General features: G+C 38.6%; 1 protein-coding gene across 5 annotated transcripts in view; it reads right to left on the bottom strand.

Annotated features, from left to right (window-relative positions):
- CFAP43 (cilia and flagella associated protein 43) overlaps positions 1-22,573 on the bottom strand; it is a 111,065-nt gene that overhangs the window by 23,621 nt on the left and 64,871 nt on the right. For all 5 annotated transcript variants that reach the window (XM_060099904.1, XM_060099912.1, XM_060099921.1 and 2 more), the window contains 8 exons: positions 13,768-13,893; positions 8,319-8,423; positions 5,796-5,912; positions 4,677-4,904; positions 2,892-3,098; positions 1,875-1,964; positions 1,496-1,576; positions 743-868 (listed from right to left, as the gene is read on the bottom strand). In XM_060099904.1, coding sequence (XP_059955887.1) covers positions 743-868; positions 1,496-1,576; positions 1,875-1,964; positions 2,892-3,098; positions 4,677-4,904; positions 5,796-5,912; positions 8,319-8,423; positions 13,768-13,893 — 1,080 coding nt within the window. The remainder of the gene's footprint in view (positions 1-742; positions 869-1,495; positions 1,577-1,874; positions 1,965-2,891; positions 3,099-4,676; positions 4,905-5,795; positions 5,913-8,318; positions 8,424-13,767; positions 13,894-22,573) is intronic.

The following is a 22,573-nucleotide window of genomic DNA, read 5'->3' as shown; positions in this document are numbered from 1 at the left end:
CTTGAAATCTTTACTGCATTCAAAACTACTCATTTTGGATAATATACAAAGACATTGTTAGAGGATTGCAGTGAATAAAAACAGGGACAAGTTAACAATACGTTCAAAGGAATTGTTCACCATAAAGCTGACAAACTGCCTTGCCTCAAATGATGGTATGATTTTACTTTCTTCACAGAAGAATAAATATCATTTACTTGGTTGTATACCATCACCTTTTACATCTCTATTATAATTGTAAGCACTTTTAATGTGGGAATGTTTCTTTGTGATGGAAGGATAAAAGTGGGAGACCTGCATTGCAAAAATCTCAAATTAGAACTTTATTGACTGTGTCATTTTTCTCTCAAGTCTTTTCCTTGAAATTGAGAGCAAGTCAAGCAACAGTATACAACTCAAATTGATGTAGACAATAGAGAGCAGTACCTTGCAGTGCCTTGAACATACTACCATAGGTGTTCATTAGATATTTGAAGAATGAAGGAAGGACCAAATGAACTGTAATGGTGTGAAATTTGAAATCAATAAGAACTTTAAAAAATTGCTATATGTTCTTTTCGTTTTAAATTGTACTAAGCCTTTAAATTTATCTCCTCTCGCTTCTTCAAATTCTCTTGAGAATTTAAGCCAAAACACCATCCCTAGGCTACTAAAGACACTGAGAAAATAAAGAGCACTTCATTTGAAAAGATACTGAAACAAAACCCTTGATAAGGTAGGTTATATTCTTTGCTCTTCTGACCTTTCTATACTTATCTCTTTCTTCATTTAATTCCTTGACTTTTTTCTCATACTCTTTGAATTGTTTCCTTTCCTCTTCAGACCACAAAGCATCAGGTTTTGACATGAAAGCAGGTGGAGGAATCACCTGAAGAGATAAAGGAAAGCATATATTCTAGGTTAAACATAAATATAGCAATACAGTAAAACTCAGAGTTATTGTTACAGTTTAAAAAAAAAGAGCCCTTTAAAAGGGTATAGTTCTTCACATTGGCAAGGCAATGACCTAACACTTTGACCAAAGGATATGAAAAAATGTTACAATGGTTTTTCTGTCACTTAAGCGAGGGCAAGCATTTTGGGATGTACCCTGACTCTTGGGTGACAAGTTCAGAAGTGTGAGTTGATATCTTCATAGCTAGAACTATGCCTGAGCTCCAGGGATACATATGTCAGGTATCAAAGGGAATGTTTCTTGGTGTATCTGGAGAATTAGAGGTGCAGTATTATCCCTGCTTTCTGTAGAGACCCAAACAACTGTGGTTGTTTTGTTGTTGTTGTTCATTTGTTTGCTTTTCATCAGATTGGAAGGCAAGCCTGGTGTTTCAAACTTCTTCTTCTTTGCCTGATGTGGTAAGTTTACAAGGTACTGGGGGGTGGTATATTTGTCGCTGTAGAATTTCTACAACTCAGGTTCACATGGGAGAAAATGGTCACATTTAAGTAGCTCTTTCCATCCCATTCCACCTTCCACAAGGATGACCAGGAATCTCACCATTCTCAAAATGTCTTCCTTCTTGACTTCCAGAACTCCTCCCATCATGTCCATGAGGGCTCGGCGTCTTGTGTTGGGGCCCTTGGGAAAAAGCCAAGGTCAGAGAGGGTTACTGAGACAGAGATCTGACACTCCAGTGGCACTGGAGACAGCCCCCCTGTCCCCAATGTTAGAATGACTGCATTTAGGATTGGGGAGGGTGGGCAGTGGCATGCATGGAGGGGAGAAGAGGAGGCCACTGAGATTCCAGTGACTTCTGACCACAACAAATGCCTTGATGTGTTTCTATGGTGGAGTACAAGACTATTCAACCAAATTAGGAACAAATATCCCTAAAAGGAAGAGGGTCTTAGGTACCATTTGAAAAAAAACTGCATACCTGTGACAGAAGCACTCGCTCCATTTCACGGGTCACAAGCAATTCTGTTTTGGCTTTTTGCCATGGATTAATATGTCTCTGAGCTATAATCTGAAAGAGAAAATGTGGTTTCCTGCTGTTATTCTTACAAAATTCAAGCCATACTTCCTTTCCACACACCAGGAGGAGGTTAGAAGGGATTAAGGAGATAGAGGGACTATCCAGATCTTGCAACCAATTTCCTATCTTGGAATGAAGATGAGGTCCAAAATGAGAGAGTTAGAAAATAGATAGTTACTGTTAACAGGTACTGTATAAGTGTTTGTTATTACTTCTAAGCAACACTATTATCTTTTGCCCCAAAGTAATCAAGATGGTTTCATGTGAGCAAGGGTATTCTCTTTGAGTTACTTTTTATAAATGAAATATGATTATATTTGAATTGTTTTCTTTAAGCATTTATTTGTAACTGCATTTGTGCCAAACACCTTTTAAGAAGGCTGTCCAGTGAGTCCCTTTCTCTGGGACCCATACTACTCTAATGGCTAGATAATTACTGGAGCTCCATCAGCCTCATTCCCATTATGTGACCCAACCTCCATGGGTACAGGTGCTGGACCCAAGCTGGACCAAGAAGCCCCTTCCCAGGTGAATCCAGAACTAGGACTAAGAGATTATAGTTTGGACAAGTTGCTCTCTTGAGCATAGGTGATATAACATAGAAACTGCTAGAGACAGCTGAAATGCAGAGAGAAGTGAGTCAAGAGATGAAGAAAGAGTACTTCTGGACTCTCCACTAGGTTCCAGTGTGTGGTTCCTGCTTCTTTCTAGGCTTGGTGTCCAAATCTTCTCTGGACTCTATGGCATTCATAGAAGAAATCCTCATTATTGCTGGGGCTATGTTAACTGTTTTTGTTACTTGTAACCAAGAATGCTACCTTATACGGTTGCTTCTGGTAGCAAAAACAAGAAGAATAAATAAGAGCCTGGAAAATGTCATGAGAAAGAAGGGAAGAGATGATGTACGGATAATCGTACCTCGGTACTTTCCACAATAAGGGTTCTCTCTGGCTTCTCACAGTCCTCAAATTCTGGTTGCCAGACTGATTCTTCCAACTCCAGATCCAAAACGATTTCTTGAATTCTTACATTTTTTTCCTTCACACGTGCAATTTCAATCTCTTTTTGTTTATATGCCGCATCAAACTCATTATTGAAAGCAGTTTTTACCTTGTAAATAATATCCTAAAATATCAATATGTTATTATAAACACACCATGTATTATACCCTTACTGGCAACATGGTCCCACAGCTTTACTTCCCCTCCAAAATCACTTTACAAATTATAAGCAAAGTAATCTTTCTCAAATACTGTTTATATTAAGTCACTTCTTGGTTCAGTAATCTATAGTGGCATCCCACCATGGGTAAGGTTAAGCAACATCATAACTGTTATACTACAACGTACTTCCAGAAATGTATGATGTAACTCAGTGTGCAGGTATATTGATAAGTGGGTAATGGCTACTTAGAGGCTCTTTGGGCTATTCTCTCTACTTTTGTGTATGTTCTTAAAAAAATCCATCATAAAAATATTTAAAAAGCAATATTCGGTATTAAAGTTGGGAAATATCTTTTCTTTGGAACCAGGTTTGGGGAGAGGAGGTGAGGAAAAGATGGCCTATAGAGATCTGGAGAATCTTCCAGAGAAGAACAACTACACACAATATTCTTCCTCTGCATGGACAGGTCATTTTCAGGTAGAAAGGGAACCCAAGCTGTCCAGTTGGATCAGCCAGTTACTAAGGTGGATGTGGGTCCAACTGGATTGCCCCTAGCTCTGCTGATGAGAAGAATGACGGGTCAAACTAAAAGTCTGACTTTACCATCAGACTTCAGTCTATATATCTATCCTACTGAAGATGAAACCATTAAAGCAGGGTAGAAAATGATCTTAACGGCTGGCACCAGAATTTCTCTCAGGCTGAGATTACTTTCTTGTAGGAAAACACCTTAATAAAGCAGCAGGAAGGTGAGACACTGAGGGCATAGGTCAGCAGAAGCTAAGCAACAAAAGGGATAACTCAACAGTTCTCAGTATAAATGAACACGAATTTTAGGTATTGGAGGAGACAAAGAAGAGAAAAAGATAGGAAGGGAGAGCAGAGTAACACAGCAGGAGGCTAGAACTCAAATTGCAGACATGGCTGAAGGACCTTCAGGAATACGAATGGCCAAACATTAAATTTCAAACCATCTGCATTGGTGCAATCTCAGTTACTGAGTTTTCGAAAACCTTCAGTAGGCATGTACAGGTGTGTTCTGAAACTGACTTGTTTGGTGGAAAGCAAGGAGTAGGAGCTTAGAGCCTGAAGGACACCATACCTTATCCCTGAGCCCCAGCACTTATAGAAATCTTAGAGAGGAAATTGTATTTTCCTAGATTAAGGAGATAGATAAGCATTCACATCTTGATCTTACAAGGAGGTCCTAATTGATATCTGGGTTACCTAGAAGGTGGCATTCAAGGATTTCTTTTATCTTTGAGTTTCCCGAAGATCTAAGTAGAAAAATGGTTTGTGGTGTTAGCCAGTGGAGGGTGCTCTTTAGAAAACCTGGTATCACGGAACCCACTCCAAATGGATGAAAACAACTCTTGTCCACGAGCTCTGTTTAAAGAACATGGATGCTAGCCATGTGGATATTTCTCTGTGTACTTTAAAGACATCATTTGATTGGCATTAGATTTCAATTTGAGCCTTTGAAAGACACCTCATGGAAAGTTTTAGAGATTTTCAAGGGTAAAGAAAAAATTCACCCACTTTCAGTAATATAATTTGGTTGATTTTCTCCTCTCTGGAATGAAGTTCCAGTTGGCTTGACAACAAAGAGGTATGCACCCTAAAATCGGTACTCAGACTACCAAGCAGGTAATTGGGCAAGTTGGTATCTTTTGCTGTCCCGTCTTCTTCCTCTTCTTCATCCTCCTCTTCATGATGCTTTTTAACCAAGGTAATTGCAGACTGAACCTCTACAATTTCCTTCTGTAGCTAAATATAGAAAAAGATGAAATGAAAGTTATGCAATTAGAAGAATTCTCTAAAGGGCAATTTTGGGACAACTTAATTATTTCAACAATCATTTTAAGATGTTAATTGTCTTGCCAACAACTGAATTTAAAGTGATGTCTTGAACCTGCTGAAGAGAATGCCTCAGAAATTGATAGACTGTAGATAAATCATAAGAGTAAAAATTATTCTTGATAGTGTGTAATATTCATATTTTTCTGTCAGGATGACAGCTGCTTGTAAATATTTTGAGTCTTTCTTGGTACTTAAGCATTAAAAAATATACTTTCTCTTCCTATTTTACAAAGGAACTTATTCACATAGGACTGGTATGTGTATGTAAAAAGAATTAAGCATGCCTTCATTTTAGTTTTGGAAAAAGAATGGACGCAAAGTTCTGGCCAAAATGAAACTACACCAATTGGGCAGTGTTTTTAAGTGGTTTGACAGAGATTGCTGGGAAAAAAAAGCTAGGATTGCTCTAGGAAAACCATAAATCCCACCAAAACAGATTCTACTTCATCCTTGGCCAACTATCTTAAAACACAATCCCCAGTGATAAGAGGTGGTAAAAAGAGTATGTGTGGATGAAGAACTTCTGACCGGGACAAGAACAAAATCCCAAATCTCAATTTTAAAAGTATATCATCATATTTGAGGGATAGCCAATGTTGTTAGGATATAGGCTCCTTACATGGATATAGGCTCCTATATTCATTAGAATATATTCCTACTCATAAACAAGGAATATAAATATAAACACAAACAATATCTAAACGTATTTTAAGTAGTATTCCAACTCAAATCTGTATGAAGGAAATCTTGAAACAAAACATGTCACTTATATAAACACATATATATTTAAAATTGTACTTTAAGACACTCTGCTTCAATCTTTTTTTGCTGCACAACTCTCTTCAATTCTTTCAACTCTTCATCTGTGCGTTCTTTCATTGGGAAGTTCTCAACCACACATGGGATGTGAAAGCACTTGGGAAAAAAAGAGCAAAATGAAATAAATCCATTTTTAGAACAATTGTGTGTATCCAGGGCAGAGTGGGGCATGTTTTCTCTCATCAAAATTAATCCATAGGTTATCATGCATGAGAGAAATGGCCCATGGAAGCTTTCTTTAAAATAAAACAATGTAGAGATTATCACACTAAGTGAAGTAAGTCAGAAGGAGAAAGACAAATACCATATGATACCACTTATATGTGGAATCTAAAATATGGCACAAATGAACTTATCTACAAAATAGAAGCAGAGTCATAGACATAGAGAACAGACTTGTGGTTGACAAGAGGAAGGAGGGAGGGAGAGGGATGGACTGGGAGTTTGGGGTTGATAGATGCAAGCTACTACATTTAGAATGGATAAACAACAAGGTCCTAATGTATAGCACAGGGAACAATACTCAATATCCTGTGATAAACCATGATGGAAAAGAAAATAAAAAAAGAATGTCTATATGTGTATAACTGAGTCACCTTGCTGTACAGCAGAGATTGTCACAACATTGTAAAACAACTCTACTTCAATTTAAAAAAAATAAATTAAATAAAACAATGTATGCCTTCAGTATTGGTGTAAACTTTGTATAAAAAATACTGTGCTTTTGTGAAAGATTTATTTCTAGAGCAGTGCTTCTCAACCAGAAGTGATTTTGCTGGCCACTGTCCCCATCCTCTCCAGCCCCCCAGGGACATTTGGCAATGTCTGGAGACATTTTTGATTGTCACTGATTGGGGTGGTGGAGTCTGCTGGGGCCTGGTAGATAGAGGGCAGGGATGTTGCAAAATCCTCCAATCCTTAGGTCAGCCCCTACAACAAAGAATTATCCAGCCCCAAGTGTGCCATTCTCAAGAAACCCTGTTTTACAGCAATACTCAATCACATAAATGGAGAGTGACCAATACTTCATTATCTAAACAGGGGGCATATTTGAAAGTGAAAAAGGTGCTGTTAATAGTTACTCTAGGACCACAGGCATAAATTGGGACTCTTGGTCACCCTACACAAAGAGGGAAACTGTGTTGGGAGGAATCTCAATAAAAAGGCGCAAAAAACAGTCCTTTAGAAAATGTGAAGGCAGGGGTTTCCCTGGTGGCGCAGTGGTTAAGAAAACCTGCAAATGCAGGGGACATGGGTTCGAGCCCTGGTCCAGGAAGATCCCACATGCCGCGGAGCAACTAAGCCTGTGCATCACAACTACTGAGCCTGCGCTCTAGAGCCTGCGAGCCACAACTACTGAGCCCTCGTGCCACAACTACTGAAGCCTGCGTGCCTAGAGCCTGTGCTCCGCAACAAGAGAAGACACCACAGTGAGCAGCCCACACACTGCAACAAAGAGTAGACCCCCCTCACTGCAGCTAGAGAAAGCCCGTGCACAGCAGCGAAGACCTAACACAGCCAAAAATAAAAAAATAAATTTTAAAAAAAGATCATAAAAATCTCACTGTGAATATTAAAAAAAAAAAAGAAAATGTGAAGGCAGGTACAGGTAGAAATGTGAATAATACACAGAGCAACTAAGCCCGTGCGCCACAACTACCGAGCCTGTGCTCTAGAGCCGGTGAGCCACACTGCTGAGCCCACGTGCCACAACTACTGAAGCCCGTGCGCCTAGAGCCCATGCTCCACAACAAGAGAAGCCACTTCAATGAGAAGCCATGCACCGCAACCAAGAGTAGCCCCCACTCACCGCAACTAAAGAAAGCCTGTGGGGCCTCCCTGGTGGCGCAAGTGGTTGAGAGTCCGCCTGCCGATGCAGGGGATACGGGTTCGTGCCCCGGTCTGGGAGGATCCCATATGCCGCGGAGCGGCTGGGCCCGTGAGCCATGGCTGCTGAGCCTGCGCGTCCGGAGCCTGCGCGTCCGGAGCCTGTGCTCCGCGACGGGGGAGGCCACAGCAGTGAGAGGCCCGCATACCGCAAAAAAAAAAAAAAAGAAAGCCTGTGCACAGCAACAAAGACCCAACACAACCAAAAATAAATAAATAAAATAAATAAATTTATATAAAATAAAAGAAATGTGAATAATATTATGTCTAGTTTTCAATCTGTGTGGAATGTGAGTGAAGTGGCTTTTTGGAATAGACAGATATTGAGACCCGGATGCAGGTGGTGTCGTAGAGGAAAGAGGGAAAGAGGTGCTGAAACAAAGCTTAAGAGATGCTGGCTTAGAAGCACATGGGGACTGAGCAGAGAGTAAAGAACGAGACAAGGGAAAATGACACATCGAGGTGGAGTCAGTACAAGAAGGGGCAACGTGTACTTCGAATGCTTTCCTATATATGGATTTTCTTAAACTTTTTCTTTTTAAAATTTTCTGCCATGAGACTTTCCATGAAAATTTTCATTGGCAAAGGTGTTGTACCTGAAGTTCTATCTGTTACCTTAAGAGCTCGGCCTTTCACAGCCATCGAATTCCAGCATTCTCCTTTGATAAGTTCAGCCAAATATCTCTTGGCTAGGTTTTGCATCTCAGCATCCTTTCTTATCTTAAGGAACACAAATGAAGGGAAAAGTAAGAATGAAAATGTGGCCTCAAAAACAATCTCAATTGTAAAAACCAGATGCACTTGGAGGGGGATACTTCCCTGTCTTTGGTTTAGTCTGGAGGCTTAGGATTCCATTCCTTGAGGACTAGGGTGTCAACACAAACACCACTAAGGCAGGCAGGTCCTACACAGGAGCCAAGGCAGGTGTGTGGGCAGTTGCACAGCCATGGTAGCTGGATAGCTAACACACACACCATCACAGATCTGGCTGGTTGGCACAAGGTGGTAAAGCAAACCCACTGTGCCAAGTCTTCCTGTTTTATTAGAAGAGTTTGAAATATGTAAATGTTGGCTTAATCCTTGTCAATGTATATTTGAAGTGGCATTTTGTGACCTCTGTCTTGGGGTCTTTATTGCACTATATTCTTCTATTGTTTATGTCCACTGTGAAATGAGTGTTCCACTATTCTTGGGGATCATATGATGTACCTTTTGCCATTTAGAAACATATGTTACATCAATTAGTTTTACCTCCTTAAGTGATTAAGTATTCTTATTTTAATAAAGTTTGCCAAAAGAGCTGGCATGAAAGTGACACCTAACAATCCTTAGTCCTTAGGGTCCTCTTCAGAAACTTAAAAAAAAAATTTTTTTACTTAAGTATAGTTGATTTACAATGTTGTACAGAACCTCTTTTTTTTTGCATTTCACTTTGTTGGCAGATCGTTAGCAAACTAGCTGAAAATAATATCTCCCAGATTAGAAAATGTCTTATTTATTTATTCATTCATTCATTTACTCATTTATTCATGTTTATTTTATTCACTGTCTGAACAAATACCTTGTTTAATTTGCGTTTTACTTATTTTTGATTTTACCCATTGAGTTAATGGCTAATACAGTTTTAAATTATTTTTTCTTCTTTTTTTTTCCAGAGATCAAAAATGTTCTTTATTTAGAAATAAAGAAGGTATTTGATGGGCTCTGGACATGATGGTAGACTGGACATGGCTGAGGAAAGAATCTCTGAGCTAGAGAATGTAACAATAGAATCTTCAAAAACATAGAATTCCTTTATTCCTTTTTAATTTCCATGGAATCTGTAGTGATGTCCCTCTTTTATTCCTAACATTAGTAATTGTACCTATCTCGTTTTTTCTTAGCTTAGCTATAGGCTTATTCATTTTATCAATCTTTTCAAAGAATCAGCTTTTGATTTCATTGATTCTTTATTTTTGAATTTTATTTTATTTATTTTTTTATACAGCAGGTTCTCATTAGCTATCCATTTTATACATATTAGTGTATACATGTCAATCCCAATCTCCCAATTCATCACACCACCACCACCGCTACTTTCCCCCCTTGGTGTCCATATGTTTGTTCTCTACATCTGTGCCTCTATTTCTGCCCTGCAAACCGGTTCGTTCATCTGTACCATTTTTCTAGGTTCCACATATATGCGTTAATATACGATATTTGTTTCTCTCTTTCTGACTTACTTCACTCTGTATGACAGCCTCTAGATCCATCCACGTCTCTATAAATGACCCAATTTCATTCCTTTTTATGGCTGAGTAATATTCCATTGTATATATGTACCACATTTTCTGTATCCATTCGTCTGTCAATGGGCATTTATGTTGCTTCCATGACCTGGCTAATGTAAATAGTGCTGCAATGAACATTGGGGTGCATGTGTCTTTTTGAATTATGGTTTTCTCTGGGTATATGCCCAGTAGTGGGATTGCTGGGTCATATGGTAATTCTATTTTTCGTTTTTTAAGGAACCTCTGTACTGTTCTCCACAGTGGCTGTATCAATTTACATTCCCACCAACAGTGCAAGAGGGTTCCCTTTTCTGCACACCCTCTCCAGCATTTGTTGTTTGTAGATTTTCTGATGATGCCCATTCTAACTGGTGTGAGGTGATACCTCATGGTAGTTTTTTTTTTTTTTTTTTTCTTTTTGCGGTATGCGGGCCTCTCACTGTTGTGGCCTCTCCCGTTGCGGAGCACAGGCTCCGGATGCGCAGGCCCAGCGGCCGTGGCTCACGGGCCCAGCCGCTCCGCGGCATATGGGATCCTCCCAGACCGGGGCACGAACCCGTATCCCCTGCATCGGCAGGCGGACTCTTAACCACTGCGCCACCAGGGAGGCCCCTCATGGTAGTTTTGATTTGCATGTCTCTCATAATTAGTGATGTTGAGCAGCTTTTCATGTGTTTCTTGGCCATCTGTATGTCTTCTTTGGAGAAGTGTCTATTTAGGTCTTCTGCCCATTTTTGGTTTGGGTTGTTTGTTTTTTTAATATTGAGCTGCATGAGCTGTTTATATATTTTGGGATTAATCCTTTGTCCGTTGATTCGTTGGCAAATATTTTCTCCCGTTCTGAGGGTTGTCTTTTCGTCTTCTTCGTAGTTTCCTTTGCTGTGCAAAAGCTTTTAAGTTTCATCAGGTCCCATTTGTTTATTTTTGTTTTTATTTCCATTACTCTAGGAGGTGGATCAAAAAAGATCTTGGTGTGATTTATGTCAAAGAGTGTCCTTCCTATGTTTTCCTCTAAGAGTTTTTTTTACAGTGTCCAGTCCTACATTTAGGTCTCTAATACATTTTGAGGGTACTATCCTGTTCCATTGATCTATATTTCTGTTTTTGTGCTAGTACCATATTGTCTTGATTACTGTAGCTTTGTAGTCTTAAATTATTTTTCCTTAAACAGCTGTTTTGGCATATTAATTGTCAGAACCTGTCTGATTCCCAGGCTCCTCCATTCCTCCCCTTGCTACTCTTGAGGCTATTTGATCAATCCCTCCAGAATAATGCGAATACTGTGTCTAGGTGGTCATTACTGGGCTTTGGTCTTTGCTCTATTGTTGAGATCCTGACCAGGGTGGGCTAGTAGCCTGGTCCCTTTAGGACTGGGATCCTTAGCTCTTCCCAGGGGTTAGTGTTCTGCTCCCAGGTGGATTTATGGTGCCATCTGCTAGCACTGTTCTGTTCTGGACTGTCTGGTTCTACTATCACACCCAATCTAGGGCTGATATCTCTTCAAAAGCCCGGAGCTCAGGAAAACTAAACAACGTGAGGGAAATGAGCATGTGAAGAGCCTTTCTCTGTACCAAAGCCTGCGACAGAGGATAAAGGAGGCTCCTCGAGGGATGCACAGGAATTTGATAAGCAGCAAGGGATGGGGGCATCTGGGGCAGAGGCACAGGGTGGGGGTCAGGTGGGCAGAGTGGCTTCATCAGTGGTCAGTAGGTCAACAGTCCAGAGGAGCAGGTTCATGGGGCTGAGTGGTCAGACAAGAGCTTGGAGAAAAAAGCAACGAGAGGGTGAGCATAGGGGCAGGCACCTAAGCCGAACTCATCTTAGAGTGATCAAGATGAATGGGCTGGGAGGATGTGGTGCCAGAATAGGAGGTGGCATTCCAGGCCTGTGAGGCCAGGGCCGAGGAAGATGAGCCAGAAGTCTGGTGGGCAGACCAGGACTGCTTACCTGCTCAGACTCGAGTTGTGGGCTCCTAGCCAAGTGACTCGAGCACCTAAGCCTTAGTTTCCTTAAGTGGGGAGAACAATAACCTACATTTTTGGATTGCTGTGATGATCAAATAACATTCAAAAAGCCCCTAGATTGGTGCCTATCTGCTATAATAAGAAAAAGGGATCATTTCTAATAGCTTCCTATTGTATGTTTAAAAACAAAAGCCAAATTCTTCACCACAACATACAAGGTCTTCAGAGCTGGCCTCTGCCTACCTCTCCCACCTCATTCTGTGAGGCCCTCTCCTGTCCACTGTGCCACAGCCTTTCTGGCCTTTCTGGCCCTGGAATACACTGAGCAATTTCTGCCTCAGGGCCCTTGTTCTTGCTGCTCCCTTTGCCTGACATTCTCTTTCCTCAGATCTTTGTATAGCCAGCTCCCTCTCTTCTCTTAGTTTGCAACTGAAAGGTCCCTTCTTTAAAGTTGTCTTCTCTGACCACAGAAGTAGATCCTCCACATCTATTATCGAATCTGGTTTGTTTCCATCATATAATATATAGAGATTTGTTTATGGTCTCTGTTCTCTACTAGAGTAGCCCCATGTGGGTGGGACCTATCTGTATAATTCATTGTATCCCCAGCACCTACAGTAGTGCCTGGCATGTAATAGGTGTTCAATAAATGTTGCAGAATGAATGAATGGATGGGCGAATGAACATCCAGGTGAATTTTATCTCCTTGAGTTAGTCCCTTGAGGTACTTTTGGTATTAATTCTGTTATCTAATATATTTCCTCTCATTCTCAGCCTCATGTCATTTACCGTTTGGACAGACCCGCCTCATTTTCACATCTTCACTCCAGTCATTAATAAACATGCTTAACAGGACAGAGTCCTGGGGCACATGATTGGAGATTTCTCTCCTAGAATCATCAGTCAAATAACAAGTCTCTTTTTGGTGTAGTTGTTTAACCAACTATAATCCACTTAAATGTCCTTATATCCAGCTTTATTTAATTCTCTTGTTCAGTGGGGGAAATGTATTTATACTTGCACACTCAAAGAATCAAATGTACTGTGCAGGTTGACAGAGAGCTTGCTTAAGAACATCCTGTGTAAAACACTCTTAAGGCTTTTACCCAAAATAAAATCCATATGAGTAAGCAATGTGTTGTGACTGTCACACAACAGTGCAAAGGGTGAATTAATAGAAGTACAGTACCTAGAAAAATGGAGGTTTCAGTTTATGCTTTTCTCTAAACTGGAAAGATAATTATTAAAATTCTTTTGTGGGTGCCATACAGAAATAAAATGAAATTAGAGGAAAACTACAATAATAATAAAACTATTAAAACTACAGTATATGATATCATAGGAGCTGGGATAGTTAGCCTAGACAAGATACATAGGAAACATGGTAATTGCTAGTCTTCTCTAACCACTTTCACAGTGGCTATAGAGATGGTGCTCAAAGAGTAGAAGAATCAGTGAGTACAGGGAGAAAGATTTCAACTCTAATTAAGAAAGGGCTTACTAAACCAAAAATCAGTTTGAAGTTGGTATGAGGTGGCTGAAGAGATCTCTAAAAATGTTCAAATATATGGTGGAAGATGGTTGGCATTAATGTCATGGGGGAGAGACAAACATCAGATGTCTGGCTGGTCTAGATGTTCTTCTTTCCCCTGAATCCCAAATTCAATAATTCTCTGACTCATTCCATTTGTATGCACTGAATTTGCTGTATTCACATCACGCTGGAAAAGTTTTGCTTTATTTGCATTATCCTAGAAAAGTTTTCCTTCCTATTTTCTTTTTACTTTCTTTATTAAATCTTTATGGTGATTAAATCAGATTTTTCCATACCTTTGCCACTTCTTCCTCACTTTCATCGTGGAGTCTTTCCAGTTCTTCAAGATCCAGGCCAAATTCTTGTTGCTCTAATTTTGCAATATTATCTACTGCTTCATTTTCTTCCATCATGTCCAGAATCTGAATTTTCCAATAGTAAAGGATGGAGACAAGAAAAGAATTAAACTTTAAACGGATGGTTTTCTGAGTCTCTTCAGACAGCAACCAATTTAAAAAAAAAGATATTCTGTTTATCTAAATGTAACTATCAAATAAAGAATTAGGTAATAGGCTTATTTAGGTTTTAAGGTTTAATCCATAAAAGCTCATTCATCTAAAAACAACAAAAATATGTAATGATATTAAGGAATTACTGATATTTAGGTGTGCTAGTATTATTATTAAGTATTTTCAGAGTTCTTATCTTTTAGACACACATAGTTAAATAATTAAAGGTGAAATGATATGACATCTGGGGTCTTTTTCAAAACAATCAGGGGAGAGGATAGTGGATGGTGTATAGAAGCAAAAATACTGGTGATTAGACTTATTATATTAGTATTCCCTCCACTTTTATATATATTTGAACATTTCTATAATAAAAATATCTTTAAAAGTTTATAGCTTCTAAACAATTCAGTGACAAAGGGCACACATTACAACATATATGACAAAATATTAATATCTTCAAAATATAAAGAGCCCTTACAAATAAACAAAAACAACAAAGACAATATGAGAGAAAAAAATGAGGACTTCAGTTTCAAAATTGACTGAGAATGGGCTTTACAATCTTCCTTTCTTGCCCCAATCCATAAAATTAAGAGGAAAAAAAGTGTATAATAAATCAATAAATCCAACACTGCAATTAAGAGGGGGAAAAAAGGATCCTTCAATAGCATGGAAACTGTAAAGTCTGAAGGATGAAAATCAGTTGGATCTGAATGATGCATCATGGTCCCATGGGTCCCCAGGACAGCTCAGCATAAGGTAGACTGGAATACCTGCTGAAGTCAGATCTCCTACACATCTTCTTCCCAAGCTTGCTGAACTGGTGTAGTGAAATTCTAATAGGGAATTTCAATTATAAAGAGTGAGAGAGTGGCATGGACTTATATATACTACCAAATGTAAAACAGATAGCTAGTGGGAAGCAGCCGCATAGCACAGGGAGATCAGCTCTGTGCTTTGTGACCACCTAGGAGGGTGGGATAGGGAGGGTGGGAGGGAGATGCAAGAGGGAGGAGATATGGGGATATATGTATATGTATAGCTGATTCACTTTATTTTACAGCAGAAATTAACACACCATTGTAAAGCAATTATACTCCAATAAAGATGTTAAAAAAATAAAAAAGATGAGCATGCAATAAAATGGAAAATAAAAATGGATCACAAAATATTTGGGGAACAACAAGACCACTGAAGACAGACAATAAATTTAATAAACAGAAAACTTGTTATGCAAAGAGAAAGAGTTAATTAAGCAAGAAAAGTAGAATTTTACAGTAACTAGGGATGCAAAATATTAGATCATAAAATAATCAAGAGGGGCTTCCCTGGTGGCGCAGTGGTTGAGAGTCCGCCTGCCGATGCAGGGGACACGGGTTCGTGCCCTGGTCCGGGAGGATCCCACATGTTGCGGAGCAGCTGGGCCCATGAGCCATGGCTGCTGGGCCTGCGTGTCCGGAGCCTGTGCTCCGCAACGGGAGGGGCCACAACAGTGAGAGGCCCGTGTACCACAAAACAAAACAAAAAAACCCAACAGATTATGGAACTTAAAAATTTAATCTTTGAAACAAACAAAAAATTCGACAGATGGGCTGAATAGCAAAATGGACACAGTTGAAGATAATCAATGATCTGTAAAAGTCAGTTAAGAATTCTCCCTGAGTGTAACAAAGGATAAAAGGATGCAAATGCGAAAGAAAAATTAATAAACATGTATGACATATCTAGAAGTACCTGTTGCTAATATGACTTTAAGAAGGAGAGAATAAAGAGAACAGGAGCCATGATGTTTAAAGAAACAATAAGGGAGGATTTTTAAAAGACACAATGAAGCATGAATACTCAAGATTCAAAGGGTATAACAAGTGTTGAGCCAGCCCAGGTCTACAGAAAGAAATGTCGGGAAACTAAGGAACCAAATCCTAAACATTTCTGAAGAGGAAAAGAGTATCACAAAAATAGAAGAATTAGACTAATAGAAGAACTCACATCAGCAACACTGAATGCAAGAATACAATGGATCAATAGCTTTGGATCAAAGTTTTAAGTGAAAGAAAAACCTTGAATCTCTAATTCTATAGTCATCAAACCATCATTCAGGTGTGAGGTCAAAATAGAGTAGAGTCATTTGTAAAAATTCAGGGGCTCAGAATGTTCACTAATACCTACCCCTCTGAAAGGATTATTAAGGACGTACTGAAGCCAGAGGGAAGGTAAGCAGAAAGACTTATTAAGTCTAAATAAGATTTACACATTTTTAAGAGTTTTTAAAGGTACCAATTTAAACTATAATTCTAAATGATATCAATGAGAGAAAGTGGGGAAGCAGAAGGAGATGAAAACGTAAAAACTGAGAACAACATAAGCATACTGAGGCTCTTATCTGGAGGGCAGATATGGTATGATACATGCTAAACCAGAGCTTCTCCAACTTTAATGTGTCTATGAATCACCTAGGGATCTTGTGAAAATAGCAGATTCTGTTTCAGGACATCTGGGATGGGGTCAAGATCCCAGGTGGTGTCAATGCTTCTGAGCTCTATACCATTGAGTAGGAAGGCACCAGGTGATGTTAAAAAAAAATAGGAAGTCAAGCATGTGAGTTAGAATTTTATAAAAAGAATATATTTATGACTCCCAAAATAGTTGAAAAAAAAAAGAAAAAAGAATAACAAAAAATGCACAAGCAATCCAAGCAGATAGGAAAGAGGGAAAAAGAAAAAACTTGGAAATAGGTTAAACAGAAAGCCCAAAATCAAATGGCAGGAATTATGTGTAAACATATCAATAATTATAATAAACATGGCTAAACTCACCTATTAAAACTCTTAGATAGGATTTAAAGAAAACAATCCAGCTATATACTGATTAGAGCACAGAAGAAACTTGGAAATAAAGCAATGGAAGAAGATACGTAAATAAGTGCTAGCAAAAGGAAATACAGCAAAAAATATTAATATAAAAAATCAAGGGGCTTCCTTGGTGGTGCAGTGGTTAAGAATCTGCCTGCCAATGCAGGGGACACAGGTTTGAGCCCTGGTCCAGCAAGATCCCGCGTGCCATGGAGCAACTAAGCCCGTGAGCCACAACTATGGAGCCTGCACTCTAGAGCCCATGAGCCACAACTACTGAGCCCACGCGCCACAACTACTGAAGCCCGCGCACCTAGAGCCCGTGCTCTGCAACAAGAGAAGCCACTGCAATGAGAAGACTGCGCACTGCAGTGAAGAGTAGCCCCCACTTGCCGCAACTAGAGAAAGCCCGTGCGTAGCAATGAAGACCCAACACAGCCAAAAAAATTAATAAATAAAAATATAATAATAAAAAAGTTTTTAAAATCAAAATGTAGAGTTAAGAACATTTAAAGAGACAAAGCTAAATATTCATAAGGATAAAAGAAACAATCTACCAAGGTGATCTGTCATGTACATTTTTGTATCTAACATACATATGATAAAAATACAAGGATAAACTGCCAAACTTAATCGTATCCTAGAAAACAGTTTAAATAGCAAAAACATGAACTTTGCTAACTTAACTAACAAAATTAGATTGATCTAATAGGAATTTAAAGAACATTTTACCCACCCTCCCCCTCCAAAAACCCAGAGAATAAATACTCTTTACAAATACATGGAACACTCACAAAAGACCAGATACAAGACCACAGAGATAATCTCAACAAGCTTTATTTACTGAGCATAGTGAAATAAAGTTCAAAGTTAGCAACAGAAAGATATACAAAACAATCTATAAATAATAGACAAAACAATCTGGAAATTAAAAATAGAAAAATACATACACTCTTGTAGAAAACCCTTTGGTTGATATGTTCAAAATGGAATTAGAAATATTTACAACTAGGCAATAATGAGAAATTGCATATCAAAATCAGTGCAATCTAGTCAAAGTGGTACTCAGAGGAATACTTATGGCCACATACATAATAGAAAAAAAAAGGAAATAAACCACATTTTCAACTAAAAAAGGTAACTAAATGAGGAAAAATAAACCTGAATGAAGCAAGGAAGAATGAATAAAATTCTAAATTGATCAAATCCTAAATTTATAAATGTATAGGTATAAAATTCTGTATAATTTTCTCTTATAATAACAGAGTCAAATCAATAAAACTAAACCTGCTTCTTCAAAAATGTTAATAAAATAGAAATTCTGTTGGAAAGTGTGATCAAGAAAAAAGATAAAAGGCATAAACATACAACATTAGGAATAAAATAGAACTATAACTGAAAAATCAGAAGAGACTTAAAAAATAGAATATTATATAATTTTATATTAAACATTTAGATGGACAGTTTTCTAAGAAAATATTATTTATCAACTCTATACCTGAAAAGAAATAGAAAACTTGATAAAACTAAAGACCACAGAAGAACTTGACACAATCAGAAGAAATCAACTCTGCAACAGACATCAGGCCCAGATAGTTTTATGTGTGTGTGGGAGGGGAGGAGGGCGTTGTTTATCAAACCTTAAAGAAAAGGAGAATTCCTATTCTATACAAACTATTCCAGAGAATGGGGAAAAAAGTAGAAAGCTACTCAATCACTTGATAATGCTGATACCATAATTAAACAAAGAAAGTACAAGAAAATTAGATCAATATTATTTACAACTAGAAATTAAAAATTCTTAAATAAAATATTAGCAAAATGAATGTGGTGTACTGCTTAAAATGACCAATGTCTATCTGAGGAATACAAAGAATACAAGGTGTTTGATAAATTTCACAATAAAATTCACAATAAAAACTCTTAGATTTTTAAAATATATCATTTCATTTGACCCTCAGAATAAACCAACATTTTTATTAGGAAAAACAAAAACAAAAAACAAAAAAACCACAGAAAAAAGACTTAGAAAACAAGGTATAGAATGGCATTTCTTTAACTTGTTAAAGGCTATCTAGCAGGAACTATAGCAGGCATCACACTTAAAAGTTAGAAGCATTTTCATTAAGGTTAGTAGACAAGCATGTCCACTGTCAATGACCACTGTTACATTAGAAGCCCTTACCATAAGATAAAAAAAGAAATAAAGTAATATAAAGATTGATAAGAGACACGTGATATTCTGAATATATGATAGTCTACTTAGACAGTCCAAGAGAATCAATTGACAAAGCAATAGAACTAAAAAGAGAATTCAGCAAGGTGGTCATATATAAAATTAGTAACATTCATATCCAGTAGTATCCAATTAGAAAATGTTATAGAAAATATTCCACACACAAAAGACTTCATAAGAGATGTATACAAAGTCACTTTTAGACTATAAAACTTCACTAAAGAACTTGTTAAAAATTTGAATAAAGATATATATTTATTTATATGTAATATATAATATATAAGATTTATATATTTTATAAATATATACAATATATATGTAATAAATTTCAGAGATGGCAAATAAATTCTTCACCAAATCACACTGTAAGCAGTTATTCTCAATTAAAATCAAATCAGGGATTTTTACAGAGCTCAACAAGCTAATTTTAAAATTCAGATGAAAAAGTAAGTGTGCATAAAGAGGCCAACATTTTCTGAAAGTGAAGAGCAAAGGGAGAATTACTTTCAAGATATAAAAACATTTTATAAAGCTATAGCAATTAAAATAGTTTGGAATTGGCTAAGGAAAAGACCAATGCTCGATATCAGAACACAGAGTGTCTAGAAATAATTCCGTATTCATGGGAATCCAGGGACTGATGAAGGAGGCACTGCAAATCAGCGGGAAAAGGATGGTATATTCAATAAAAAGCATTGGTGAAATGTGCTACTTATTTGAAAAAATAAAGTTAGATCTATACCTCATATCCACTCACAAAAATAAATAACAGGTGAAATAAAGGAGTATCAGGAGAAAATACGTGAGATTTGGAAGGCTTTAAAAATCATGCACATAAAGCAAAAGCTATAAATGATCAATACACTTGGATCATAATCTTAAAATTTTGCATTTAAAAAGGTACAGTATAGGGACTTCCCTGGTGGTGCAGTGGTTAAGAATCCACCTGCCAGTGCAGGGGACACGGGTTTGAGCCCTGGTCTGGGAGGATCCCACACGTCGTGGAGCAACTAAGCCCGTGCGCCACAACTACTGAGCCTGCACTCTACAGCCAGCGAGACACAACTACTGAGCCCACATGCCACAACTACTGAAGTCCATGCGCCTAGAGCCTGTGCTCCACGACAAGAGAAACCAGCGCAATGAGAAGCCTGCACACCACAATGAAGAGTAGCCCCGGCTTGCCTCAACTAGAGAAAGCCTGAGCACAGCAACAAAGACCCAACGCAGCCAAAATAAATAAAATAAATAAATTTATATATAAAATAAATTAAAAGGCACAGTATAAAAATTGAGACAAAACAGAAAATATTTGTAGTATATTGGGATGAACCATATAAAACAGCAATCTCACGTGGTTCAACCTAATAATAAGGGCTACCTCCAGATTTGCCCAATGCACGCCTCCATGCTCTTTTCCCCTTCCAGCTGAGTGGAATGAGATCAAGCAAGGCAACCTTAGAAGCCATGTGCTAGAGACAGCAGAATCTCTGTCAGCTTCGGTCTCTGAATGACTGCATGGAACAGAGCAGTTGCTGACCTGAACACCTACCCAGAATGATTATATAGGAAAGAAATAAACTTCTCATCCCTATGCCAGTATATTTTTGGAGTTTGTTATCACAGCTTAGCTAATGCTAATTATTATAAAGAAATATAAACTAAAACTAAAAGTAAAGAACTTCTACAATCAACAAGAAAAAGACCAGCAACCTGATAGAAAAATTGGCAAAGGACATGAACAGGGAGTTTATAGAAGAGGAAATTCCGTCTTCAGAGTTATGAAAAGACGTTCAGCCTCATTAGTAATCAGGAAAACAAAAATTAAGGGGAGGAAATTACCAAAGAAATAATTAAAGAACATTACCCAGACCTGAAAGAGACAGGTTTCTTGTTAAAAGTGCTCCAGTGCTTAGCACATAAAAGAGACAAGAAAGCCCAAACAAGCTAGGGTCCTGGTATGAAACAGAATGACACAAACAGCATAAAATGGGGAGAGGGACCTTTAAAACAGATTTGGCATGGTAAGGGAAATCAGCAAGGCATGATAAAGCATCTCAGGCGAGCAACCACGGGAAGCTATCACCACTCCCAGGTCTGAAAGGCAAGGATGGGAAGTGGTTACTAGAACCTGGGGAGATCAGTAGCTGTAGGAGAGGGCTAGCAGTCACTGCCAACTCATAACACCACAGAGAGGAAACTGGAGAAATAAAGACCCTGACCTTGTCTTCTCCTGCCCCTTGATCGTCTGCTGATGCCACTCACTGTCTAAACCCAAACAGAAGACAGAGGCAAGAGAGCTCATTGATGCCATCCACAGAGGCCAGCCTCTTGGGGCTAGGAGCAGGGTGAAAAAGGGTGAAGAGTATGTCTGCACCAGCAAATCAAGAATATCCATCAAAGGTATGAAGGTGCATATTGTAAAATTTCCAAACACCAGAGAAAAAGAAAGGATCCTGTAAGTTTCCAGAGATAAAAATCTGGTTACCTAGAGAACTGGGAATCAAAAAGAAATTGAATTCTCTAAAGCAAACACTGAAAGCTAAAAGACAATGGAGCAAGTCTTCAAAATTCTGAGGGTAAATCATTGTATTTGAGAAAAACCACATCTCAAAAAATGTACCTACTATGTACCCTTTCTCAAGAACAGAGCCAAAGCATTGTACACCTCTAGGGGGCAGGCACCACTCACACTGTATTACATTTGAATGACACTAGCACAGCTGCATGATAAATGATGTTCCCAAGTATGGGCCTGCACAGCAGTCCTGCTTAGAAAGCTACTGGAAGATGCACACCAAGAAGACAAAGAAAAACACACAGGACTCTGGAAACAGGGGCTCTAACTCAGGAGGCAGGTGAGACAATTTCCCAGGAAGATGGACAAGAGAAGTCCCTAGAACAGCAGCTGTGTGCCTGGTCTAGAGAGCAAGGTGCGTAGACTAGTGCTGGAAGATAGAAAGCTCTAGAAGGGAGGTCTCACACACACACACACACACACACACAAATGCACTGACAGATTGATTACCTCAGGTATCTAGCATTTTGAGAGAGTTGGAATAGAAAGGCTTAATCTAAAACAAAGGCAATTATTAATTCCAGGAAAAATAAAGTTGTAGAAATGAAAATGTAATCATAATATACCATGTGGCTCAGCTTTGAAGAATATTTATATAACTATAATAGTGTACCTACTGAGTATTGATTTATGTGCATACAGTAATGGTAGAGGGTGTAAAAGAACCTGAGTACTCATCTTCCACACCAGAAAGCCCACAGTGAGTGTCAAAATAGAAATATCAAGAAATAGAAGAATTAAGAAGACCGTTACAAAGATGGAGGGGGCTTCCCTGGTGGCGCAGTGGTTGAGAGTCCGCCTGCCAATGCAGAGGACACGGGTTCGTGCCCCGGTCCGGGAAGATCCCACATGCTGTGGAGTGGCTGGGCCTGTGAGCCGTGGCCGCTGAGCCTGTGCATCCGGAGCCTGTGCTCCGCAACGGGA

Source organism: Mesoplodon densirostris, chromosome 1, assembly GCF_025265405.1.
Source record: "Mesoplodon densirostris isolate mMesDen1 chromosome 1, mMesDen1 primary haplotype, whole genome shotgun sequence".
Taxonomy (NCBI): Eukaryota; Metazoa; Chordata; class Mammalia; order Artiodactyla; family Ziphiidae; genus Mesoplodon; species Mesoplodon densirostris.
The sequence above is the reverse complement of the archived record's forward strand: the minus strand, read 5'-3'. Positions and strand labels throughout refer to the sequence as shown.